The 27,908-nt window shown below is 47.0% G+C and overlaps 1 protein-coding gene across 1 annotated transcript; it reads left to right on the plus strand.

Moving 5' to 3' along the window:
* Positions 1–65: 65 nt before the first annotated feature.
* fignl2 (fidgetin like 2) lies at positions 66–27,908 on the plus strand. The gene is made up of 3 exons (XM_021616844.3): positions 66–265; positions 8,979–9,148; positions 25,535–27,908. The coding sequence occupies exons 2-3, from the start codon at positions 9,124–9,126 to the stop codon at positions 27,376–27,378; spliced, it is 1,869 nt and encodes a 622-aa protein (XP_021472519.2). The 5' UTR covers positions 66–265; positions 8,979–9,123; the 3' UTR covers positions 27,379–27,908.

Here is a 27,908-nt window from a genome sequence, read left to right on the forward strand (position 1 = left end):
GGGATGGGGGAGGGGAATTGTGTGTGTGCACTCTGTTGTCACTGGCAGGCAGAGCTAGAAAGAGAGAGAGAGGAGGGAGAGGAGGGAGAGAGGGAGGGAGAGGGATAGTTGAGTTGTGTCCCATACATGGAGACAAAAAAGGCAGCGGTGAACACAAGGTCTGCTCTCTGCTCTCTGCTCTCTGCTCTCTGCTCTCTGCTCTCTGCCCAACAGGATTATCTAACTGCTGCATTCAGATAGAAAGAGAATCTGCAGGCATGAATAGGTAAGAACAGCTTCTCTCTCCTCTGTCTTCAGTGTTGGAGTGTTGTGACCGCAGCGCTGTGCTGTGTTTCTACTGTAGCGTGGTAGGAGGTGGCTGCTGCCTGTCTGTGTCTGTTTGACTTGGCTCTATCTCTGTGGGTGTGAAGGAAGTACAGGAAGCGTGGACTTGTCTTTGGCCGCTGGCCACCATGTACATTCCCAAGCTCAACATCTCCTGTTCTGTCTGTCTGTCCATCTGTTTAGCCCCTGTGGGGTTCTCTGTCATTCTCTCTTTCTATGATTCTTTCTCATCGTCTGCACTATTTAATATTTCTAGAAGTGTATAAATAGCTCTGTTTATTTCAAAGCGATTTAGAAATTAGTGTACTGATAAAAGTTAATTTAGAGATGTCTGTGTGTGTCAGGAGAAGGTACATGAGTTCAACCCACTCCAGACAGAAGTCTTGTGCAGTCCATTGTTCAGGGACAGCCGTGCGCTGAGTTTACTGCATAATATTCACTTCCATATGATCAGACCGCTTTATAGAGAGTGTCACGCTTTTTATCGCATTGATGAAACATGCTAAAAATCCACATTACAGATTTAGGATATTCATGGAATGAAGTTGTTTTTAAAAAATGAGTTACCTTTAAAAATATATATTATCATTATCTTCCAGTTCTGTATGTAACGGAAAATTGCACATGTTCATTCTGACTTTCAGCATTCGTTTTTCAATATTCAGCCTAATACTCTTCTAGCTGGTCTGAAACAGGATGTGGAATTTATCCATTATGTTTTGTGGACCAAGTATTTTAAATATGTGCATCTTTATAGACATGAATGTTTGCCATTTTTATGTAAGATTTGTTCAATTCTCTGTGAACTGATAGTCCTGTTGGAGAGGCTATAGTTATATTAGATCAACAAATATAGAAAACGCAGCAGGATTACAACACATTTCATCTGAGTACATGATTTCCCTAGAAACGCTTGACTTATCTTCCCTGGAAAGCTGCGAAAAACAAAGATGTCATGTCCTTGTTTTGAAATGTCTTTTAATTTGTCAGTCAGAATGCTGTGGGTCAAACGTTGTTGTTGTAGGAAACATCGTTTCCCATTATTTTGACTACTTCTACTGCCTTATTGTGTTACAGTAAGTCTCATGAGAATGCAGTCTTTACAGCCTTAGCTAACACACAGAGCAACAGAGCAGTCTTTACAGCCCTTGCTAACACACAGAGCAACAGAGCAGTCTTTACAGCCCTAGCTAACACACAGAGCAACAGAGCAGTCTTTACAGCCCTTGCTAACACACAGAGCAACAGAGCAGTCTTTACAGCCCTAGCTAACACACAGAGCAACAGAGCAGTCTTTACAGCCCTTGCTAACACACAGAGCAACAGAGCAGTCTTTACAGCCCTAGCTAACACACAGAGCAACAGAGCAGTCTTTACAGCCCTAGCTAACACACAGAGCAACAGAGCAGTCTTTACAGCCCTTGCTAACACACAGAGCAACAGAGCAGTCTTTACAGCCCTAGCTAACACACAGAGCAACAGAGCAGTCTTTACAGCCCTTGCTAACACACAGAGCAACAGAGCAGTCTTTACAGCCCTAGCTAACACACAGAGCAACAGAGCAGTCTTTACAGCCCTAGCTAACACACAGAGCAACAGATCAGTCTTTACAGCCCTAGCTAACACACAGAGCAACAGAGCAGTCTTTACAGCCCTAGCTAACACACAGAGCATGTCTTTACAGCCCTAGCTAACACACAGAGCAGCAGAGCAGTCTTTACAGCCCTAGCTAACGCACAGAGCAACAGAGCAGTCTTTACAGCCATAGCTAACACACAGAGCAACAGAGCAGTCTTTACAGCCCTAGCTAACACACAGAGCAACAGACGATGTCTTTACAGCCCTAGCTAACACACAGAGCAACAGAGCAGTCTTTACAGCCCTAGCTAACACACAGAGCAACAGAGCAGTCTTTAATTCCCTAGCTAACACACACAGAGCAACAGAGCATGTCTTTACAGCCCTAGCTAACACACAGAGCAACAGAGCAGTCTTTACAGCCCTAGCTAACACACAGAGCATGTCTTTACAGCCCTAGCTAACACACAGAGCATGTATTTACAGCCCTAGCTAACACATAGGGCAACAGAGCATGTCTTTACAGCCCTAGCTAACACACAGGGCAACAGAGCATGTCTTTACAGCCAACGCACAGAGCACTAGTCTCAGCCAACGCACAGAGCCCTGGTCTGAGCCAACGCACAGAGCACTGATCTCAGCTAACACACAGAAAGCAGTGGTCTCAGCCAACACACAGAGCACTGGTCTCAGCGAATGTACAGAAAGCAGTGGTCTCAGCCAACACACAGAGCACTGATCTCAGCTAACACACTGAAAACAGTGGTCTCAGCTAACGCCAGAAAGCACTGGACCCAGCTAACGCACAGAAAGCACTGGTCTCAGCTAACACACAGAAAGCAGTGGTCTCAGCTAACACACAGAAAGCACTGGTCTCAGCCAACACACAGAAAGCACTGGTCTCAGCTAACGCACAGAAAGCAGTGGTCTCAGCTAACGCACAGAAAGCACTGGTCTCAGCTAATGCACAAAAAGCAGTGGCCTCAGCTAACGCACAGAAAGCACTGGTCTCAGCCAACACACAGAAAGCAGTGGTCTCAGCCAACACACAGAAAGCAGTGGTCTCAGCCAACACACAGAAAGCAGTGGCCTCAGCCAATGCACAGAAAGCACTGGTCTCAGCCAACACACAGAAAGCAGTGGTCTCAGCCAACACACAGAAAGCAGTGGTCTCAGCCAATGCACAGAAAGCACTGGTCTCAGCCAACACACAGAAAGCACTGGTCTCAGCCAACACACAGAAAGCAGTGGTCACAGCCAACACACAGAAAGCACTGGTCTCAGCCAACACACAGAAAGCAGTGGCCTCAGCCAATGCACAGAAAGCACTGGTCTCAGCCAACACACAGAAAGCAGTGGTCTCAGCCAACACACAGAAAGCAGTGGTCTCAGCCAATGCACAGAAATCACTGGTCTCAGCCAACACACAGAAAGCACTGGTCTCAGCCAACACACAGAAATCAGTGGTCTCAGCCAACACACAGAAAGCAGTGGTCTCAGCCAACACACAGAAAGCACTGGTCTCAGCCAACACACAGAAAGCAGTGGTCACAGCCAACACACATAAAGCAGTGGTCTCAGCCAACACACAGAAAGCACTGGTCTCAGCCAACACACAGAAAGCACTGGTCTCAGCCAACACACAGAAAGCAGTGGTCTCAGCCAACACACAGAAAGCACTGGTCTCAGCCAACACACATAAAGCACTGGTCTCAGCCAACACACAGAAAGCACTGGTCTCAGCCAACACACATAAAGCACTGGTCTCAGCTAACGCACATAAAGCACTGTTCTCAGCCAACACACAGAAAGCAGTGGTCTCAGCCAACACACAGAAAGGACTGGTCTCAGCCAACACACAGAAAGCAGTGGTCTCAGCCAACACACAGAAAGCAGTGGTCTCAGCCAACACACAGAAAGCAGTGGTCTCAGCCAACACACAGAAAGCACTGGCCTCAGCCAACACACAGAAAGCAGTGGTCTCAGCCAACACACAGAAAGCAGTGGTCTCAGCCAACACACAGAAAGCAGTGGCCTCAGCCAACACACAGAAAGCAGTGGTCACAGCCAACACACATAAAGCAGTGGTCTCAGCCAACACACAGAGCACTAGTCTCAGCCAACACACAGAAAGCAGTGGTCTCAGCCAACACACAGAAAGCACTGGCCTCAGCCAACACACAGAAAGCAGTGGTCTCAGCCAACACACAGAAAGCAGTGGTCTCAGCCAACACACAGAAAGCACTGGCCTCAGCCAACACACAGAAAGCAGTGTTCTTTTGGTTGTTTTGGGGAGGTAGTCAGATTTAGAAGGCCCTCTTTAAAGCCCTGCTCTCTGACCACAGCCTTACTGTGTCCATTCCTGTTTGCCTCAGGCTAATGACTATATGTGGTCAAATATATTGGCACCCTTGCACTTTACAATTGAGTGCAATGGAGCAGAATGCTCGTTTTCCTATTTAAAGAAAATGGGTGAATGCCAATTCTTACCCTGTGGCCACCTGCAACGTTAACAGGTGAGATAAACGACCCAGTAAATGAGAATCATTGTGTCCTACAAAATGTATTTGAATTGTGAATAACTTAGTCCAGGACACATGTGACTTGGAAATGAAAATTCAACATTTTGGTATAGATTCTTCTTCTTCTTTGTCCTATTTTCAATTTCAACTTATTTTAGAAGAAATAGTCATTTATGCAATGGTGCCAATATATTTGACAGTTTTTGTACCGCTGTGTGTGAGCGGACGTGTGTGTGTGTGACTCAGTCTGGGAGACAGTAGGTGTTAATGTGGACGTGTGTGTGACTCAGTCTGGGAGACAGTAGGTGTTAATGTGGACGTGTGTGTGTTTGTTAAACTTGTAGGCTGCTGTTTTTTCATTTATGTTGTGTGTTTAGAGTGTGTGAAATGGTTAGTTGATGCCTGTGTATTGGAGTGTGTGTGGTTAGTTGATGCCTGTGTATTGGAGTGTGAAACGGTTAGTTGATGCCTGTGTATTGGAGTGTGTGAAATGGTTAGTTGATGCCTGTGTATTGGAGTGTGTGTGGTTAGTTGATGCCTGTGTATTGGAGTGTGAAATGGTTAGTTGATGCCTGTGTATTGGAGTGTGTGTGGTTAGTTGATGCCTGTGTATTGGAGTGTGTGTGGTTAGTTGATGCCTGTGTATTGGAGTGTGAAACGGTTAGTTGATGCCTGTGTATTGGAGTGTGTGAAATGGTTAGTTGATGCCTGTGTATTGGAGTGTGTGTGGTTAGTTGATGCCTGTGTATTGGCGTGTGTTTGTGTGTACGTGTGCGTGCAAAGCAGTTCGACACATACAACAACACAGAATTACACATGGAGTAAAACAAACATACAGTCAATAATACAGTAGAAACAAGTCTATATACAATGTGAGCAAATGAGGTGAGAAGGGAGGTAAAGGCAAAAAAAAAGGCCATGGTGGCAAAGTAAATACAATATAGCAAGTAAAACACTGGAATGGTAGATTGTCAATAGAATAATGTGCAAAGTAGAAATAAAAATAATGGGGTGCAAAGGAGCAAAATAAATAAATAAGGTAGGGGGAGAGATACAGTGCCTTGCGAAAGTATTCGGCCCCCTTGAACTTTGCGACCTTTTGCCACATTTCAGGCTTCAAACATAAAGATATAAAACTGTATTTTTTTGTGAAAAATCAACAACAAGTGGGACACAATCATGAAGTGGAACGACATTTATTGGATATTTCAAACTTTTTTAACAAATCAAAAACTGAAAAATTGGCCGTGCAAAATTATTCAGCCCCTTTACTTTCAGTGCAGCAAACTCTCTCCAGAAGTTCAGTGAGGATCTCTGAATGATCCAATGTTGACCTAAATGACTAATGATGATAAATACAATCCACCTGTGTGTAATCAAGTCTCCGTATAAATGCACCTGCACTGTGATAGTCTCAGAGGTCCGTTAAAAGCGCAGAGAGCATCATGAAGAACAAGGAACACACCAGGCAGGTCCGAGATACTGTTGTGAAGAAGTTTAAAGCCGGATTTGGATACAAAAAGATTTCCCAAGCTTTAAACATCCCAAGGAGAACTGTGCAAGCGATAATATTGAAATGGAAGGAGTATCAGACCACTGCAAATCTACCAAGACCTGGCCGTCCCTCTAAACTTTCAGCTCATACAAGGAGAAGACTGATCAGAGATGCAGCCAAGAGGCCCATGATCACTCTGGATGAACTGCAGAGATCTACAGCTGAGGTGGGAGACTCTGTCCATAGGACAACAATCAGTCGTATATTGCACAAATCTGGCCTTTATGGAAGAGTGGCAAGAAGAAAGCCATTTCTTAAAGATATCCATAAAAAGTGTCGTTTAAAGTTTGCCACAAGCCACCTGGGAGACACACCAAACATGTGGAAGAAGGTGCTCTGGTCAGATGAAACCAAAATTGAACTTTTTGGCAACAATGCAAAACGTTATGTTCGGCGTGAAAGCAACACAGCTGAACACACCATCCCCACTGTCAAACATGGTGGTGGCAGCATCATGGTTTGGGCCTGCTTTTCTTCAGCAGGGACAGGGAAGATGGTTAAAATTGATGGGAAGATGGATGGAGCCAAATACAGGACCATTCTGGAAGAAAACCTGATGGAGTCTGCAAAAGACCTGAGACTGGGACGGAGATTTGTCTTCCAACAAGACAATGATCCAAAACATAAAGCAAAATCTACAATGGAATGGTTCAAAAATAAACATATCCAGGTGTTAGAATGGCCAAGTCAAAGTCCAGACCTGAATCCAATCGAGAATCTGTGGAAAGAACTGAAAACTGCTGTTCACAAATGCTCTCAATCCAACCTCACTGAGCTCGAGCTGTTTTGCAAGGAGGAATGGGAAAAAATTGCAGTCTCTCGATGTGCAAAACTGATAGAGACATACTCCAAGCGACTTACAGCTGTAATCGCAGCAAAAGGTGGCGCTACAAAGTATTAACTTAAGGGGGCTGAATAATTTTGCACGCCCAATTTTTCAGTTTTTGATTTGTTAAAAAAGTTTGAAATATCCAATAAATGTCGTTCCACTTCATGATTGTGTCCCACTTGTTGTTGATTCTTCACAAAAAATACAGTTTTATATCTTTATGTTTGAAGCCTGAAATGTGGCAAAAGGTCGCAAAGTTCAAGGGGGCCGAATACTTTCGCAAGGCACTGTAGTTGTTTGGGCTAAATTATAGATGGGCTATGTACAGGTGCAGTAATCTGTGAGCTGCTCTGACAGCTGGTGCTTAAGGCTAGTGAGGGAGATAAGTGTTTCCAGTTTCAGAGATTTTTGTAGTTTGTTCCAGTTATTGGCAGCAGAGAACTGGAAGGAGAGGCGGCCAAAGGAAGAATTGGTTTTGGGGGTGACAAGAGAGATATACCTGCTGGAGCGCGTGCTACAGGTGGGAGATGCTATGGTGACCAGCGAGCTGAGATAAGGGGGGACTTTACCTAGCAGGGTCTTGTAGATGACCTGGAGCCAGTGGGTTTGGCGACGAGCATAAAGCGAGGGCCAGCTAACGAGAGCGTACAGGTCGCAGTGGTGGGTAGTATATGGGGCTTTGGTGACAAAACGGATGGCACTGTGATAGACTGCATCCAATTTATTGAGTAGGGTATTGGAGGCTATTTTGTAAATGACATCGACGAAGTCGAGGATTGGTAGGATGGTCAGTTTTACAAGGTTTGGCAGCATGAGTGAAGGATGCTTTGTAGCGAAACAGGAAGCCAATTCTAGATTTAACTTTGGATTGGAGATGTTTGATGTGAGTCTGGAAGGAGAGTTTACAGTCTAACCAGACATCTAGGTATTTGTAGTTGTCCACATATTCTAAGTCAGAACTGTCCAGAGTAGTGATATTGGACGGGTGGGCAGGTGCAGGCAACTATTGGTTTAAGAGCATGCATTTAGTTTTAATTGTATTTAAGAGCAATTGAAGGCCACGGAAGGAGAGTTGTATGGCATTGAAGCTCACCTGGAGGGTTGTTAACACAGTGTCCAAAGAAGGGCCAGAAGTATACAGAATGGTGTCATCTGCGTAGAGGTGGATCAGAGACTCACCAGCAGCAAGAGCGACATCATTGATGTTTACAGAGAAGAGAGTCGGTCCAAGAATTGAACCCTGTGGCACCCCCATAGAGACTGCCAGAGGCCCGGACAACAGGCCCTCCGATTTGACACACTGAACTCTATCAGAGAAGTAGTTGGTGAACCAGGCGAGGCAATCATTTGAGAAACCAAGGCTGTCGAGTCTGCCGATGAGGATGTGGTGATTGACAGAGTCGAAAGCTTTGGCCAGGTCAATGAATACGGCTGCACAGTATTGTTTCTTATCGATGGCGATTAAGATATCGTTTAGGATCTTGAGCGTGGCTGAGGTGCACCCATGACCAGCTCTGAAACCAGATTGCATAGCAGAGAAGGTATGGTGGGATTCGAAATGGTCGGTAATCTGTTTGTTGACTTGGCTTTCGAAGACCTTAGAAAGGCAGGGTAGGATAGATATAGGTCTGTAGCTGTTTGTTTCAAGACCGCAGCTGCTTTCCAATCTTTGGGAATCTCAGACGACACGAATGAGAGGTTATACATGTAATATACATGTGTGTGAGTGTGTGTGTTTACCTGTGGAATGATCTCAAAAACTCTCCAAAGTTGAATGTTCTGGGGCTTCTAGTGCAGTTTGGATGGATGGTTGATTACGTTTTTACTGAGGAATGGGTATATTTATCATAATCGTGTTTTATAAGTTACATTTCTTAAATTGCTTGTAAATATTGTAGGTGTTTATCTATTTGGATTTGTAAATGTTGTGAATTGTATGATTGTGGGCAGGGCTTTCCCTGTTTAAATAAAACAAGGCAACAGTAAATGTGATGAGCCCCCCCCCCCCCCCCTCCCCCCTTGGCCCAGTGCTGTTTGAGAGATGTCGTGTGTGACTAACATTCAAACTAACATATGGAATGATGTACACAGATCCACAGTCCCGCCTCGATAAAAACATTTTGTCCCAAGATATTGTGGATCTGTAACTGTCTCTCATCTCCTTGTACAGGGTAAGAAGGGTGTTGTAGCCCGTTAGTACTGGCAACCCCTAACAGTGATGGACAACAGGCAGACAGATGCTAACCTGGACCTGGCTGGTTACTGCTCTCCTCTGACAGAACTACTCTCCTCCTAACTGAGACCAGCTCCACAGAATGTTGAGCCCCGTTGCCCCCTATAGTAAGTACCTACACACACCCCTATATCACAGAATGCTGAGCCCCATTGCCCCCTATAGTAAGTACCATACACTCACCCCTATATCACAGAATGCTGAGCCCCATTGCCCCCTATAGTAAGTACCTACACACACCCCTATATCACAGAATGCTGAGCCCCATTGCCCCCTATAGTAATATACAGTAAGTACCATACACTCACCCCTATATCACAGAATGCTGAGCCCCATTGCCCTCTATAGTAAGTACCATACACCCACCCCTATATCACAGAATGGTGAGCCCCATTGCCCCCTATAGTAAGTACCATACACCCACCCCTATATCACAGAATGGTGAGCCCCATTGCCCCCTATAGTAAGTACCATACACTCACCACTATATCACAGAATGCTGAGCCCCATTGCCCCCTATAGTAAGTACCATACACTCACCCCTATATCACAGAATGCTGAGCCCTATTGCCCCCTATAGTAAGTACCATACACTCACCACTATATCACAGAATGCTGAGCCCCATTGCCCCCTATAGTAAGTACCATACACTCACCACTATATCACAGAATGCTGAGCCCCATTGCCCCCTATAGTAAGTACCATACACTCACCACTATATCACAGAATGCTGAACCTCATTGCCCCCTATACTAATATACAGTAAGTAGCATACACTCACCCCTATATCACAGAATGCTGAGTCCCATTGCCCCCTATAGTAATATACAGTAAGTACCATACACTCTGTATATATATATGTAGTGTAGTGTAGTGTACACGTTGTATCTACGTGTAGTGTAGTGTACACTGTATATATGTGTAGTGTAGTGTAGTGTAGTGTACACTCTGTATATATGTGTAGTGTAGTGTACACTCTGTATCTGCATGTAGTGTAGTGTACACTCTGTATCTACGTGTAATGTAGTGTAGTGTACACTCTGTATCTACGTGTAGTGTAGTGTAGTGTACACTCTGTATCTACGTGTAGTGTGGTGTAGTGTACACTCTGTATCTACGTGTAGTGTGGTGTAGTGTACACTCTGTATCTACGTGTAGTGTAGTGTAGTGTACACTATGTACTATGTGTAGTGTAGTGTACACTATGTATCTACGTGTAGTGTAGTGTAGTGTACACTCTACACTACTGTTCAAAAGTTTGGGGTCACTTAGAACTGTCCTTGTTTTTGAAAGAAAAGCTAATTTTTTTGTCCATTAAAATGACATGAAATTGGTCAGAAATACAGTGTAGACATTGTTAATGTTGTAAATGACTGGAAATGGCAGATATTTTATGGAATATCTACATAGGCGTACAGAGGCCTGTTATCACCAACTATCACTCCTGTGTTGCTATGGCACGTTGTGTTAGCTAATCCAAGTTTATCATTTTAAAAGGCTAATTGATCATTAGAAAACCCTTTTGCAATTATGTTAGCACAGCTGAAAACTGTTGCCCTGATTAAAGAAGCAATAAAACTGGCCTTCATTAGACTAGTTGAGTATCTGGAGCATCAGCATTTGTGGGTTTGATTACAGACGCAAAATGGCCAGAAACAAATAACTTTCTTCTGAAACTCGCCATATTTTTGTTCTGAGAAATGAAGGCTATTCCATGCGAGAAATTGCCAAGAAACTGAGCTGTGTACTACTCCCTTCACAGAACAGCGAAAACTGTCTCTAACCAGAATAGAAAGAGGAGTGGGAGGCCCCGGTGCACAACTGAGCAAGAGGACAAGTAGAGGACAAGTACATTAGAGTGTCTAGATTGAGAAACAGACACCCCACAAGTCCTCAACTGGCAGCTTCATTAAATATTAAATATACAGTCCAGCTTGTGGGGCGTCTTGTATCTACGTGTAGTGTAGTGTAGTGTACACTATGTATCTACGTGTAGTGTAGTGTAGTGTACACTGTGTATCTGCATGTAGTGTAGTGTAGTGTGGGGTACACTGTATCTATGTGTAGTGCAGTGAACTAGAAGTGGAAGAGATGGAAAGAGGAAGAGAGGAAGGGATGGAAAGATGAAGAGAGGAAGAGATGGAAAGAGGAAGAGAGGGAGAGATGGAAAGAGGAAGAGAAGGAGAGATGGAAAGAGGAAGAGAGGGAGAGATGGAAAGAGGAAGGGAGGAATAGATGGATAGAGGAAGAGAGGGAGAGATGGAAAGAGGAAGAGAGGAAGAGATGGAAAGAGGAAGAGAGGGAGAGAGGAAGAGAGGGAGACAGGAAGAGATGGAAAGAGGAAGAGAGGGAGAGATGGAAAGATGAAGAGAGGGAGAGAGGAAGAGATGGAAAGAGGGAGAGAGGAAGAGATGGAAAGAGGAAGAGAGGGAGAGATGGAAAGAGGAAGAGAGGGAGAGAGGAAGAGATGGAAAGAGGAAGAGAGGAAGAGATTGAAAGAGGAAGAGAGGGAGAGATGGAAAGAGGAAGGGAGGGAGAGAGGATGAGAGGGAGAGAGGACGAGATGGAAAGAGGAAGAGAGGAAGAGATGGAAAGAGGAAGAGAGGGAGAGAGGAAGAGAGGGAGACAGGAAGAGATGGAAAGAGGAAGAGAGGGAGAGATGGAAAGAGGAAGAGAGGGAGAGAGGAAGAGATGGAAAGAGGAAGAGAGGAAGAGATGGAAAGAGGAAGAGAGGGAGAGATGGAAAGAGGAAGAGAGGGAGAGGAAGAGAGGGAGAGAGGAAGAGATGGAAAGAGGAAAAGAGGAAGAGATGGAAAGAGGAAGAGAGGGAGAGATGGAGAGCGGAAGAGAGGAAGAGATGGAAAGAGGAAAAGAGGAAGAGATGGAAAGAGGAAGAGAGGGAAAGAGGAAGAGAGGGAGAGAGGAAGAGATGGAAAGAGGAAGAGAGGAAGAGATGAAAAGAGGAAGAGATGGAAAGAGGAAGAGAGGGAGAGAGGAAGAGATGGAAAGAGGAAGACAGGGAGAGATGGAAAGAGGAAGACAGGGAGAGAGGAAGAGAGGGAGAGAAGAAGAGAGGGAGAGAGGGGGAGACGGAGAAAAAGAGGAGGTTGGAAGGTTGATGACTTTAGCGGCAGGAACCCTGTTGTTTCTAAACCCTCATTTCACAGGCAGCCACTGTTCTGGTTCAGAGTTCAGGCTACCACTGTTCTGGTTCAGAGTTCAGGCTACCACTGTTCTGGTTCAGAGTTCAGGCTACCACTGCTCTGGTTCAGAGTTCTGGCTACCACTGTTCTGGTTCAGAGTTCTGGCTACCACTGTCCTGGTTCGGAGTTCAGGCTACCACTGCTCTGGTTCAGAGTTCAGGCTACCACTGTCCTGGTTCAGAGTTCAGGCTACCACTGCTCTGGTTCAGAGTTCAGGCTACCACTGTTCTGGCTCAGAGTTCAGGCTACCACTGTTCTGGTTCAGAGTTCAGTCTACCACTGCCCTGGTTCAGAGTTCAGGCTACCACTGCTCTGTTTCAGAGTTCAGGCTACCACTGTTCTGGTTCAGAGTTCAGGCTACCACTGCTCTGGTTCAGAGTTCTGGCTACCACTGCTCTGGTTCAGAGTTCAGGCTACCACTGTCCTGGTTCAGAGTTCAGGCTACCACTGCTCTGGTTCAGAGTTCAGGCTACCACTGTTCTGGTTCAGAGTTCAGGCTACCACTGTTCTGGTTCAGAGTTCAGGCTACCACTGCTCTGTTTCAGAGTTCAGGCTACCACTGTTCTGGTTCAGAGTTCAGGCTACCACTGTTTTGGTTCAGAGTTCAGGTTACCACTGTGTTCTGGTTCAGAGTTCTGGCTACCACTGTTCTGGTGCTGAGTTCAGGCTACAACTATTCCGGTTCAGAGTTCAGGCTACCACTATTCTGGTTCAGAGTTCAGGCTACCACTGTTCTGGTTCAGAGTTCAGGCTACCACTGTTCTGGTTCAGAGTTCAGGCTACCACTGCTCTGGTTCAGAGTTCAGGCTACCACTGTTCTGGTTCAGAGCTGTTGTGAACTGATAGAACTGTTGTGAACTGATAGAACTGCTGTGAACTGATAGAACTGTTGTGAACTGTTGTAACTGTTGTGAACTGATAGAACTGTTGTGAACTGATGGAACTGTTGTGAACTGATGGAACTGTTGTGAACTGATAGAACTGTTGTGAACTGATAGAACTGTTGTGAACTGATAGAACTGTTGTGAACTGATAGAACTGTTGTGAACTGATAGAACTGCTGTGAACTGATAGAACTGTTGTGAACTGATAGAACTGTTGTGAACTGATAGAACTGTTGTGAACTGATAGAACTGTTGTGAACTGATAGAACTGTTGTGAACTGATAGAACTGCTGTGAACTGATAGAACTGTTGTGAACTGTTGTAACTGTTGTGAACTGATAGAACTGTTGTGAACTGATGGAACTGTTGTGAACTGATAGAACTGTTGTGAACTGATAGAACTGTTGTGAACTGATAGAACTGTTGTGAACTGATAGAACTGTTGTGAACTGATAGAACTGTTGTGAACTGATAGAACTGTTGTGAACTGACTTCCATCAGGCAGACCATACATACTGACCGACCAATCAACACTCTCCTCTGCTCTCTTCAGAACACGTAGACCCAAGAATGTCACAAACCACGGGCGGAATGTTTAGAATACCCTTGAATGCCTCTAAGACTCCGGAACATTGCTTTCTTTTACTGGACTCATTCAACGCACCAAATCCTGGGCTTTGTCTGAAATGGTCTCGGCTAGCTCTGCCTGTACACACACACTACAGGTTTTCTTGTACTTTAGCTATAGCTAGAGGTTGTTTCGTTAGAATAACTGCTGTGTTGTGTACTGCTGTGTGGTGAGTGGTGTGAAGGGTTGGTAACAGATTGCTAGCGTGTCTCTTTCTGTACAGTGAGATGGTAGGAGAGTACACACAGTGGAGTTAGTCACCGTGCTGATGGTATCTGAGACCACTGACACAGAGCGAGTGGTGACTCTCTCTCCCTACCTCTCTCTCTCTCTCACTACCTCTCTCTCTCCCTACCTCTCTCTCTCTCTCTCTCCATACCTCTCTCTCTCTCTCTCTCTCTCTCTCTCTCTCTCTCTCCCTACCTCTCTCTCTCTCTCCCTACCTCTCTCTCTCTCCCTACCTCTCTCTTACGCTCTCCCTACCTCTCTCTCTCTCTCTCTCTCTCTCTCCCTACCTCTCTCTCTCTCTCCCTACCTCTCTCTCTCTCTCTCCATACCTCTCTTTCTCTCCCTACTTCTCTCTCTCGCTCTCCCTACCTCTCTCTCCCTCTCTCTCCCTACCTCTCTCTCCCTCTCTCTCTCTCCCTACCTCTCACCCTCTCTCTCCATCTCTCTCTCTCTCCCTACCTCTCTCTCTCTCTCTCTCCCTCTCTCTCTCTCTCCCTACCTCTCTCTCTCCCCCTCTCTCTCTCCCTACCTCTCCCCTTCTCTCTCCCTCTCTCTCTCCCTACCTCTCCCCCTCTCCCCCCCTCTCTCTCTTTCTCTCTCTCTCTCTCCCTACCTCTCATTCTCTCTCTCGCTACCTCTCTCTCTCTCTCACTACCTCTCCCCCTCTCTCTCACTACCTCTCTCTCTCTCACTACCTCTCCCCCTCTCTCTCCCCCCCTCTCTCTCTCCCTACCTCTCCCCTTCTCTCCCCCCGTCTCTCTCTCCTTACCTCTCCCCCTCTCTCTCCCCCTCTCTCTCTCTCCCTACCTCTCCCCCTCTCTCTGTCCCCCTCTCTGTCTCTCTCTCTCCCTACCTCTCTCTCTCTCCCCCTCTCTCTCTCTCCCTACCTCTCCCACTCTCTCTCCCTCTCTCTCTCCCTACCTCTCCCCTTCTCTCCCCCCGTCTCTCTCTCCTTACCTCTCCCCCTCTCTCTCCCCCTCTCTCTCTCTCCTTACCTCTCCCCCTCTCTCTGTCCCCCTCTCTGTCTCTCTCTCTCCCTACCTCTCCCCTCTCTTTCTCCCTCTATCTCTCTCTCTCCCTACCTCTCCCCCCTCTCTCCCTCTCTTTCTCTCTCTCCCTCCCTACCTCTCCCCCTCTCTCTCTCTCCCTCTTTCTCTCCCCCTCTCTCTCCCTACATCTCCCCCGATCCCTACATCTCCCCCAAATCATGCGAAGAGGAGGGTTAATGTATGTGGTGTACACGTGAACAATCTCACCTACATGTCAGAACTTTCTTTGTGGGGAAGACTAAACATTCCTACTTTCTTATGTTACTTCTGACTTCTAGCACTGGTATTTCAGCTTAGTCACACACACACACACACACACACACACACCCACACACACACACACACACACACACACACACACACACACACACACACACACACACACACACACACACACACACACACACACACACACACACACACACACACACACACACACACACACACACACACACACACACACACACACACAGCTGAGATACACTCTTTCCTCATAGACCTTCTATTCACCTCATCTGTTCCCTCATGTCCCCTCTGTGTGTTCGTCCGGCCGTTGTTCCTACCCTCTGGCTCCTGGCTCTTTATCTCTCGTCCAGAAGACCCCAAGTTGGGTCTGCCAGCTAGGGCCGGACCTGAATGAAACCTGAGAGAGATTCCAGGGGCCATGGATACTCCTGGAGGGATTTGGTGCAAAGAATCTGTAATCTGCACTTCAAACAGGCTCCTAAATCAGTCCCAGGCCGGTAGCCCAGGAGTGCCATAACCCTTGTTGCTGGGGGCCCCCACTGCTGGTGGAGGGATACCTTTTCTTTTCAACACACCAACATACATATGCCTGCCTGGCCTGATATTGAGTAGAGTGGGGCAGCTCCAAGCCTTCAGCTCCAAGCCTTCAGCTCCAGCAGTGCGGAGCATGGTTCTAGGGGTACAGCGGGTGGGTTGTACAGAGAGCTGGTGTCCATGTAGTCAGAGCAACAACACATCCCAGAGTTGGTGTCCATGTAGTCAGAGCAACAACACATCCCAGAGTTGGTGTCCATGTAGTCAGAGCAAAGGGAAGGGACAGAGAGAGGACAGTTTATAAAGAGGGGGAGAGAGAGAGAGAGAGAGAGAGAGAGAGAGAGAGAGAGAGAGAGAGAGAGAGAGAGAGAGAGAGAGAGAGATTAAAAGCGAGAGAGAGATTATAAAGAGTGAGAGAGAGAGAGAGAGAGAGAGAGAGAGAGATTATAAAGAGGGGGAGAGAGAGATTGGAAGGAAACGATGGAGCAGAGCTGTAGAGGAGAGGGAAAGATAGAGACTGTAGGGGAAAGAGATGATTGGGAATGAGGGAGGAGGAGGAGAAGGAGGAAGGAGACAGATGGAAGGGGTGAGTTGTCATCACAGAGCCTTCAGACAGCTGTTCTTTGATATATTAGTGGAAACACACACACACACACACATATATATATAGGGACCCTGTTTTTGTTAAAGGGGAGGGGGGATAAGTGGCTGACCATTTGTGGACGCGCGTTAGGTTAGTGTAGCAGGGTAGCAGGGTAGCAGGCACGGGGGATGGGAACAGTTGTTTCCAAAACTATGAGCACGAAGCACAGTGACACATCTAAGATATTTACTTCAGAGGAGTTTGAGTGTTTTAGAGAGCGTTGAAAAAGGAGACTATAAAATACCGACCGACGATCTTACATGGGATTCGCTTTTGCTGCACACAATATCAGCAGTATTTCTCAGTGTTTGTCAATTAATCAACATTTAAACAAAAACCAGTACGTAGTTAAGTGCTTTTCCCTTAAAAACAAACTTCTGTAGGAACTTTCATTAAGAACACATTCTTATTTTCAATGACGACCTGGGAACAATGGGTTAACTGCCTTGTTCAGGAGCAAAACGACAGATTATTACCTGGTCAGCTCAGGGATTCAATCTAGCAACCTTTTGGTTACTGGCCCAACGCTCTAAACACTAGGCTACCTACCGCCCTGGCAGAAATGAGGGGAATAAGTTAGTTGGTACATCAAAGAAAGATACTGTCCATGTAATACCGGGGCACTGGGGACGGAGGGACATGTCTGAAATGGCATTTTTGTCCCCATCAGTTTAATCATTGGAATGTTTAATCATTGGAATGTTTAATCATTGGAATATTTAATCATTGGAATATTTAATCATTGGAATGTTTAATCATTGGAATGTTTAATCATTGGAATGTTTAATCATTGGAATATTTAATCATTGGAATGTTTAATCATTGGAATGTTTAATCATTGGAATGTGATACAGAACAAGGCAGCGGTGTTCTTTAGGACCATGCGGACATCTCCGAGCGGTCGGGTAGGCTGTTTGGAGTGATACTCCGACTGGATAAACCAAAGTTGCGCCCCTGATTAAATAAACAGCTCTTCAACCCACATCTGAGTTTGTAGGGAGAGAGGCTTCATGCACTCTGCAAACATTTGATTACGAGTGTTTGGTAGGTTAGGTGGGGGTGGAGGAGGGCGTAGCTAGTTTACGGGGTTTGGTGAGTTAGGTGTGTGTGGTGGACGACATAGCTAGTTTACAGGGTTTGGTAGGTAAGCTGGGGTTGGTGCAGGACATAGCTAGTCTACAGTATTTTAATGGGTTGGGTGGGGGTGGTAAAGGAAGTAGCTAGTTTACAGGGTTTGGTAGGTAAGGTGGGGGTGGAGGGTCTCTCTCCCTGAATACAGGCTGACTGGATTGATCCAGGGAGAGCTATTGTTGTTTACAAACTGCTTCTTCTCCTCTCTCCTCTCCTGTCCATCCTCTCCTCTCCCCTCCTTTCTACCCCATCCCCTCCTTTCCTCTGCGGCCAGCGGAGATGATAGGTGGAAGTGGAGAGGAGGGAGAAGAGGAGAGGGGGAAGAGCCCCACGGGAGCAGTGTAACAGCATCGGGACACTCCAGCACTAGGTTCCCTGCCAAGCTCCAGTTTCAATCTCTACCTCAGAGAAAACCAGCTCCAGTCTACCATCACGACTCTAAAGCTCCCAGTTTCACTTAGTCAACCCGAAAAGCCATTGTGCCCTGGGGAAATGAGGAATACCAGATCAGTGAATGGCCCTGTGATTAGAGCACATGTAACAAACCATGGCAAAATATTTTGCAACAGCAAATGTTTTGCAACAAAGTTCAGGTAGTCCCTCATTTTGTCCCTCATTTTGGTGTGTTTTTGTCCGTTTGGTGTCTAGTGAATACGACCCTGACCCACCTAGATGACACTCCTCAGCTCTTAAAACCCTCTCCTCTTTGCCTCCCCAAATAAAGCTAATATCAGTTGAGGAGGCTCCTCTACCCTACAAAAGGAGGCAGCAACTCACACACAACTACACACTCACTCACTCACTCACTCGCGCACACGCACACACGCACACACGCACACACGCACACACACACACACACACACACACACACACACACACACACACACACACACACACACACACACACACACACACACACAGGTCCTTCAATAAATCCCTTGCATGAACAAAGGCTGTCAGAGGGCTAGCTGCTGCTGAATAGATTAGTAAGATTTCCATAATTAGACCTCAGGCAGCTTGGGATCCTCTAGGCTTTGTCTCAGAGCCAACAGGATGGTCCGAGTGGTGGACGACACACACACACACACACGCACGCACGCACGCACGCACGCATGCACACACACACACACACACACACACACACGCACACACACACACACGCACACACACACACACACACACACACGCGCACGCATGCACGCACACACACACGTACGCACGCATACACACACACACACACACACAAGGCAGGGCCGAGGGACCAGAGAGGATGTCTGGTGGACGAGCAGCTCTCACAATGACTGGAAAGACTCAGAGACAGTATTACTAAAACGGTCAGTATGGAACATCTGTTTCTTCCCTCTCTAAGGGGGCTGAGAGAGGACACACACACACACACAAACGTAGGCAAATATGTAAACACCCAGAAGTTCCTTATCAGCCATCCGGCACAGGGTGCACTGCCATGTGAAGATGTAGTAAAGATATTGAGGAAGGACTTTCTTTTTACAAAATTTTACGAACACCTTCCTACTATTGAGTTGCTTTCAACTTTACAAGGTGTTTAAAGCATTCCACAGGGATGCTGATCCATGTTGACCCCAATGCTTCCCACAGTTGTGTCACGTTGGCTGGATGTCTTTTGGATGCTGGACCATGTTGACTCCAATGCTTCCCACAGTTGTGTCAAGTTGGCTGGATGTCCTTTGGATGGTGGACCATTGTTGACACACATGGGAAACTGTTGAGCGAGAAAAACCCAGCAGCGTTGCAGTTCTTGACACCCTCAAACCAGTGCGCCTGACACCTACTATCATACCCCATTCAAAGGCGCTTAAATCTTTTGTCTTGCCCGTTCACCCTCTGACTGGCACACAATTCATGTCTCAATTGTCCTAAGGCTTAAAAATCCTTCTTTAACCTTTTTCCTCCCCTTCATCTTGGTGATTCTGGGACAAGGAGAGCTCTCCTTTAAGGAGTTAATGGGAGCCTATTGGGTGCTAGCTCAAAAAACAAACATACATTTTGTCAACAAGTAAAAACATTACAAATCTTTTACGAGATGTAGGATAATGAACTTGCCATCTGTAGTATCGTATTGCTTTGGAATCGTGACACTAATACATACTTACGAGGAAAAAAGGCACGTTTCTCGACATATACACTGACTTTGAGAAGCGAGTGCGTGATGATTAGCTTAGCAACCACGTGACGCAGCATGACAACGTGAACGCGATTAGTCGACAGTCTGCTGGGTGGGGCGTTATGCGTTCCTTCATTCATTGAATTCCTATCTAATTTCTATAATATCTCTGGCAACGGCACCATGCAATGCACCCTGGACTAAAGAGGCAGACAAATAGGAAGCATGTCCTAGACCCTCTGTAAAATAAAAAAATTCTCAAGGTAGGAATTTCGCAAAAATATGAACTATGGCTAATTCAAGAGAAAACGTCCTCCTGAGTTATGATCACGGCCAGTATTGAAATCTGACATGTATGATAGATGTTTTCACCATCTAAAAGTCATATTCCTATTAACTTCCAGTGTAGTGAGAGAGACTTTATCTCGGTGCTACGTCACACCGGCCGGATTTCTGCCTGCTTGAATGCCAATAACTCAGATACTCATGAAAACGTGAAATATCACTCGGAGATGCACAAAAACAATATAACATTCAAAACGGGTGAACCTTCCCTTTAACTGCAGTGGGCTAAATTAGGTTCACACAGAGTGTTTCTGGGTAGTCTTAAACAAATCTACTTTGAAACAAAAGTATACACCTCACACACATGGTTATGGCTTTAAGAAAATGTCAGATATAGTGTTAAAATGTATTACATTTACAGTTTGCATCCCAATATTACACTTTATATACATCACAGAAGACTGAAATATAACAAAACCATTTGACATAGAAACACTGGATTTTCTGCAGTTTTTTTAAATGAATTATTAATTATATAAATAACATTCCACCCATGAGGCCACTAGGTCATTTGTCTGCCGGACTGGGCTGCATACTCTTCCATTCACACAGTAAAGCAGATATCTTCATTCAGTAAGCATCCAAAACAACTGAGACTGAGAGAATCTCAGTAGTTGTTACTGCCTATAACCTTTCTAAACTGGTTTTTATTTTTACCAATAATCTGGTGTGATTATGAACAGTTCACTGAGAGGTCTCTGTGTCTGAAATACTACATAACTAAAGTCCATTTACATTGTCCTGATTTCCGCCTGTTGATCTTAGCATCCTCGCTCCATGTGCCCACCTCCACGCTGTATTCATCTGGGACTAGCAGACATGTAGATTAAAGCCTGTTCAGGTTATTGTGGAGGGAATAGAGACGCTGCTGCTCTACAGAACTAAATCTAATTACAGAATCAGACAGAGAGAGAGCAACTAGAGGACAACTCCCTCCCTTTGTCCACTGCAGGTTTATGAGTTGCCCTGGGCTCCCATCCATCTCTGTCACACACTGGCTCCATTATTGAGCCTTAGGCGGCTAACAAACTGCCTACTGCTGCCTGGTCTAGTCTTGCTGCCTGGTTTAGTCCTGCTGCCTGGTTTAGTCCTGCTGCCTGGTTTAGTCTTGCTGCCTGGTCTAGTCTTGCTGCCTGGTTTAGTCCTGCTGTCTGGTTTAGTCCTGCTGCCTGTTCTAGTCCTGCTGCCTGGTCTAGTCCTGCTGCCTGGTTTAGTCCTGCTGCCTAGTCTAGTCCTGCTGCCTGGTTTAGTCCTGCTGCCTGCTACAGATGGGAATGACCTGAGTATTTTTTTTCTCTCTCGCTTACTCTCTTTCTCTCTCTTTGTCTCTCTCTTACTCTTTCTCTTTCTTTCTTTTTACCTCTCTCACTTCCTCTTGTCACTTCCTGTTGAACGCGAGACGAGGAAGAGTTTGGTTTGTTGGTTTGGAAAGTTTGGAAAATCGTTTGAAAAAGTTTGGTTATAGCTAGCTCCCTTTTGAGTTTGGATCCAGCGACACGGTTGGCATCAGTTGCTGGGACGCTACAATTTGTCCAGTGATCCTGCTGACCAAGGCCGGGTCTGAGGAGCTGTTTGGTATAGCAGCTAGCCTAGCTGCTAGCTAGCTGCCTATCAAGCTACCAGGGTTTTCCTGAGGGCTTGAAGGCAGCCCGCGGGACGTTAGCCTATGTAGCTGGGACAGGGGATTGTCTCGGGCTTGGGGCTGTCTAGACGCTTGATATTTTGTTGTTGTTGTTGTTGTTTTCAATATTCCCTGCGGCCTGCCCTGTCTGAAACTGCAAGGGGTAAAAGCATAACCTACTGTTGTTACCATGACAAACACCAAAGCCGGTGGGAGTACCGTTGAGGACAGTGGTGTCTCTCGATCACAGGTGAAGGATCTTTTATACGAACAAAAATAGTTCTGCAAGCAGTTGTTACAACAACAAGAATGTAGCTTCAAGTGTTTTGTCCAAATACTGGTGGAGTCATCTAATAAAAGAATGGACGACCTGACCAGAGAGGTCCAGGACCTGAAGAACAGTTTGCAGTTCTCCCAAGATCAGCTCGATGAGTTTAAACAGGAGAACAGCAAGGTGACAGAAATCATTGAGAGAGGACATCAGTTCTGTATGTGAATCCATGATAACAATGACAAAGAAATCAGATTATCTCGAAGGACAATCAAGGCGGAACAACATGGTTGTGGACGGAATTGCAGAATCTCCACATGAGACCTGGATGGAGTCTGAGGACAAAGTGAGGGAAAGTATCTCGGAGAAACTGAAGATGGACCACAGGAAGATTCCAATAGTGGTCAAGTTCCTGAGGTTCAAGGACAAGGTAGCTGTGGGGACATTGCTTACATCCGCTATGGCAGGCTAATTTTCCAGCCTCCTTCTCAAAAGCCTGGAAGGGATAAGAGAGCCAAGCCTATGGGTTCGTAGCTTCAACCTCGTAGCACACACACACGTACACACACCAACTGATTAATGGACTGCTGAATGTATATTGTTTTCTCTTGCTTTGTTTGCTCTTTTCTACCTCTCCTGCTGTCTCTAGAGAGTTGAAAACAGCAGGTCTGGAACAGGTAGCACGTCCGGTGAACAGGTCAGGGTTACATAGCCGCAGGCAGAACAGTTGAAACTGGAGCAGCAGCACGGCCAGGTGGACTGGGGACAGCAAGGACTCGTCATGCCAGGTAGTCCTGAGGCATGGTCCTTGGGCTCTGGTCCTCCGAGAGAGAGAAAGAAAGAGAGAATTAGAGAGAGCATACTTAAGTTCACACAGGACACCGGATAAGACAGGAGAAGTACTCCAGATATAACAGACTGACTCTAGCCCCGCGACACATAATCTACTGCAGCATAAATACTGGAGGCTGAGACAGGAGGGGTCAGGAGACACTGTGGCCCCATCCGATGATACCCCCGGACAGGGCTAAACAGGCAGGATAAAACCCCACCCACTTTGCCAAAGCACAGCCCCCACACCACTGGAGGGATATCTTGACATATTAACGTGTACAGTATGTGTAACTGATAGATGCACACACACACACTACATGTTAATATTTTTAGTTGTGTGTAAATTCTAAAGTATTTTCCCTGTAATGTCTTTTTCGTTATACGTTGGCCCCCAGTAAGACTAGCTGTTGCCATTGGTGTCGGCTAATGGGGATCCTAATAAATATTTTTCTCACTCTCTCGCTCTCTCTCTCTCTCATTTTCTCAGTGTTTCTCCTTCCCTCTCTCTCGATCTTTCTCTCTTTTTCTCAGTGTTTCTCCTTCTCTCTCTCGCTCTCTCTCTTTTTCTCAGTGTTGCTCCTCATCTCTCTCTCTCTCTAACTCTCTCGCACTTTCTCTCTTTTTGTCAGTGTTTCTCCTTCTCTCTCTCTCGCTCTCTCTCTCTCTTTTTCTCAGTTTCTCCTCCTCTCTCTCTTTCTGTTTCCCTGTTTCTATTTCTCCCCTCTTCCTTTCTCCCTCTTCCCCCCGATGTTCCTTTTAATGGCGTAGAAGTCCCTCTCCCCCTATCTGTCTCTCTCCCTCCTCTCTCTCTCCTCCTCCATAGGGTCTATAGGGTCCATATGGTCCATACTATCATCACCATCACCACACCACTACAATCATCACCACACCCCTACTATCATCACCACTACACTACTATCATCACCACTACACTACTATCATCACCACTACACTACTATCATCACCACTACACTACTATCATCACCACACCACTACTATCATCACCACTACACTACTATCATCACCACACCCCTACTATCATCACCACTACACTACTATCATCACCACTACACTACTACCACCACCACTACACTACTATCATCACCACTACACTACTATCATCACCACTACACTACTATCATCACCACTACACTACTATCATCACCATTACACTACTATCATCACCATTACACTACTATCATCACCACTACACTACTATCATCACCACTACACTACTATCATCACCATTACACTACTATCATCACCACTACACTACTATAATCACCATTACACTACTATCATCACCACACCACTACTATCATCACCACTACACTACTATCATCACCACACCACTACTATCATCACCACTACACTACTATCATCACCACTACACTACTATCATCACCACACCACTACTATCATCACCACTACAATACTATCATCACCACTACACTACAATCAACACCACTACACTACTATCATCACCACTACACTACTATCATCACCACACCACTACTAACACAGCCCGTACCACTACTAACACAGCCCACATTACTACTAACACAGCCCACACTACTACTAACACAGCATGCACTACTACTAACACAGCCCATACTACTACTAACACAGCCCACACTACTACTAACACGGCCCACACTACTACTAACAAAGCCTGTACCACTACTAACACAGCCCACACCACTACTAACACAGCCCACACTACTACAAACACAGCCCACACTACTACTAACATAGCCCACACCACTACTAACACAGCCCACACCACTACAAACACAGCCCACACCACTACTAACACAGCCCACACTACTACTAACACAGCCCACACTACTACTAACACAGCCCACACTACTACTAACACAGCCCACACTACTACAAACACAGCCCACACTACTACAAACACAGCCCACACCACTACTAACACAGCCCACACTACTACAAACAAAGCCTGTACCACTACTAACACAGCCCACACTACTACAAACACAGCCCACACCACTACTAACACAGCCCACACTACTACAAACAAAGCCTGTACCACTACTAACACAGCCCACACTACTACAAACAAAGCCTGTACCACTACTAACACAGCCCACACTACTACTAACACAGCCCACACCACTACTAACACAGCCCACACCACTACTAACACAGCCCACACTACTACAAACAAAGCCTGTACCACTACTAACACAGCCCACACTACTACAAACAAAGCCTGTACCACTGCTAACACAGCCCACACTACTACTAACACAGCCCACACCACTACTAACACAGCCCACACCACTACTAACACAGCCTGCACCAGTGCAATAGAGATTGCGTCATCTGTGGATCTGTTGGGGATGTATGCAAATTGGAGTTGGTTCTAGTGTTTCCTGGATAACTGTGTTGATGTGAGCCGTGACCAGCCTTTCAAAGCAATTCATGACTACAGATGTGAGTGCTCCGGGTACATTTTAGACAGGTTACCTTGGTGTTCTTTGGCACAGGGACTATGGTGGTCTGCTTGAAACATGTTGGTATTACAGGTTGAAAATGTCAGTGAAGACACTAGCCAGTTGGTCAACGCACCAGGAGTACACGTCCTGGTAATCCGTCTGGCCCAGTAGGCAAATGTTTGACAATTCTACCGGTGCGTCTGAGTTTTTAAGCAGAACCTTACAGTATATAACGTGGTGTCTCTCTGTCTGTGTCCTGTCCTCCAGGCCTGTATAAGATGCACTGGAACCCGGAGCATGCCCAGTCCCTCAGTCAGTCCCTCAGCCAGTCCCTCAGCCAGTGGCCTGAGCAGCACCTGGATGTGTCTTCCACCACCTCCTCACCGGCCCACAAGTCTGAGCTTTACGCCGCTGGCCACGCCCACGGCCGAGGTGGCTACGCCTGGGCCAATGATGACATCTCAGCCCTCACCGCCTCCAACCTGCTGAAGAGCTATGCAGAGAAGTACTGTGATGTTCTAGACTCGCCATACGACCGTCCACCGGGGCCCGCTGTAGAGGCCTACCCAGAGCCAGGGGCTTTCGGGGGCCTTATTGGCCTCAAGACTGAGCTGGAACACTGGCCCCTGAGCCACAGTGCAGAAGGGCTCTACCCCGGGTCCCTGGATGGTCTCTCGGGCCCGAAGGCCGGGGCCACATCAGCAGGGCCCCCAGGGGCGAGCAATATGTCAGGGGTCAACAGTAACCTCTCAGAATCTTGTTATAGTGGTAGCAGCTCCTCCTCTGGCTCTCACTCAGGTGACTACAACCGCCCCAGCTACAACGGTACCTACGTCTCGCCTGGCTACTGCCCCCAGCCCCCTTCAGCACTCCCCCCTGCCTCCCTCCAACACCCCCTCCAGCCCACACCCACCCTGTTGCCCAGCTACTCCCTCTCCACCTCGGTCTACAACTACCCCCCCAGCAGCTACCCCCACCAGCCCGGCCTGGGCCCCACCTACAGCCACCCCTCTGCAGGGTACTTACCCCCGGGGCTGGCCGCCCCCACTCCCCTCCCGTCTCGGCCCACCGTGGTCGGGGGTAGCTACGGCTACCAGGAATCCGGAGGTGGGTTGAAGAGGAAGGCGTTTGAAATGTCATTAGACGAGGAGGAGGATGGCTCTAGATACAGTAAGTATACAAGCTACGACCCAGTGAAGCCCGGAGGAGGGGACTCTCTCTCTCCCTACAGAGTGGGAGATAAAGAAAACAGTGGCTTCACCACGGGCAGCACAGATCCCCAGGCCTTCAAGCCCAGTAAGCCCTCCTCCCAGCCCCTCGTGTCTCCTCCGTACAGGGTGGCTTTAGCAGGGGACTACAGCCCACCAGCAGGGATGACTGGGGAGAACGTAGGAGGAGGAGGAGGGTCAGAGAACAAGGGCTTCACCCAGCAGCAGCACCACTCCTCCCTGGTCCACAACAATAAACTCCCCTCCCTGCATGGCCAGGGCCAGCCTGGGTCTGGGCCAGGGGAGTCGGGCAGCCTGAAGAGCCCAGACCCCAGGCTTCTGGATCTAGTCAATGGGGAGTTGCTGGACTGTAGCCCGGCCCTGCTATGGGGGGAGCTGGCTGGGCTGACCCATGTCAAGGCTGCCCTGGAGGAGGAGCTGCTGTGGCCCTGTCTTAGGCCCAGCCCCGCTGTCCGCCCCCCAGCCACTGTTCTGTTATTCGGCCCCCGAGGAGGCGGGAAGACCACCCTAGCACGCTCCATGGCCTCCCAGCTTGGGGCCTCCTTCTATAGGCTCAGCGGGGCCATGTTAGCCTCTAAAGGCAAGGCTGAGGCTGAGGGGATCCTGGAGGCCACACTGCAGGTGGCGGGGTTGAGGCAGCCCTCCGTGGTGCTGCTCAGTGAGGTGGAGGCTATGGAGAAGGAGGAGGGGTTGAGGCAGGTGTTGCTATCTGCCCTGGAGAAGGCCCAGATGGAGTTAGGATCGGCGGGAGGAGCCCCTGGGCTGGTGATCATGGTGTGTGCCACCGGTAGGCCAGATCTGCTCCAGGATGCTGTGCATCGGAGCTTCGCCAAGCGCTACCACGTGGGCCTGCCAGATGCTTTTTACAGAAAGCCGAGTTGAGCGCAACGTGCATCTCCAGTTAGTTAGGATTCCATCCAAAGATCTTGGTTATTCGTGATCCAAGACATAAATCAGCAATGTGTTGTCAAGGTGACATGGTCCAAGGAAATGGATAGTCAGGGTCCTGTTCATGAGGCACCAAACAAAATAAAACATACAGAAACAGGGAAGGAACAACCTGGATTTGTCCATTAAGAAACATTTATTTTCGATTTCCATTGCAAAACAGACTGAATAGGGCCAGGACTACCTGGACTCGTCCAACATAGAACACACATTTTTGTTTTCCATCGCAAAACTTTTTAAAACGTTTGCCCTAATGAACAGGACCCAGGGTTGATTTGGGAGAACCCCCTGTTGACTGACTGCTACTCTCAGGACTTTATTCATTACAGTCCTCCCCTGTGGTGTTTTAGATGTCATTACCTTATTCATTACCAGTCCCCCCCTGTGGTGTTTTAGATTTCATTACCTTATTCATTACCAGTCCTCTCCTGTGGTGTTTTAGATTTCATTACCTTATTCATTAC

Source organism: Oncorhynchus mykiss, chromosome 9 (genome assembly GCF_057628025.1).
Source record: "Oncorhynchus mykiss isolate SJ-2025 chromosome 9, ASM5762802v1, whole genome shotgun sequence".
Taxonomy (NCBI): domain Eukaryota; kingdom Metazoa; phylum Chordata; class Actinopteri; order Salmoniformes; family Salmonidae; genus Oncorhynchus; species Oncorhynchus mykiss.

What these genes read in the sequence shown, in the direction of transcription:
- fignl2 (XM_021616844.3), top strand. Translation starts at nt 9,124, where the DNA reads ATGTTGAGCCCCGTTGCCCCCTATA. An exon ending in GAGCCCCGTTGCCCCCTATA is followed by an intron (nt 9,149 to 25,534) that starts GTAAGTACCTAC and finishes CCTGTCCTCCAG; the next exon opens with GCCTGTATAAGATGCACTGG.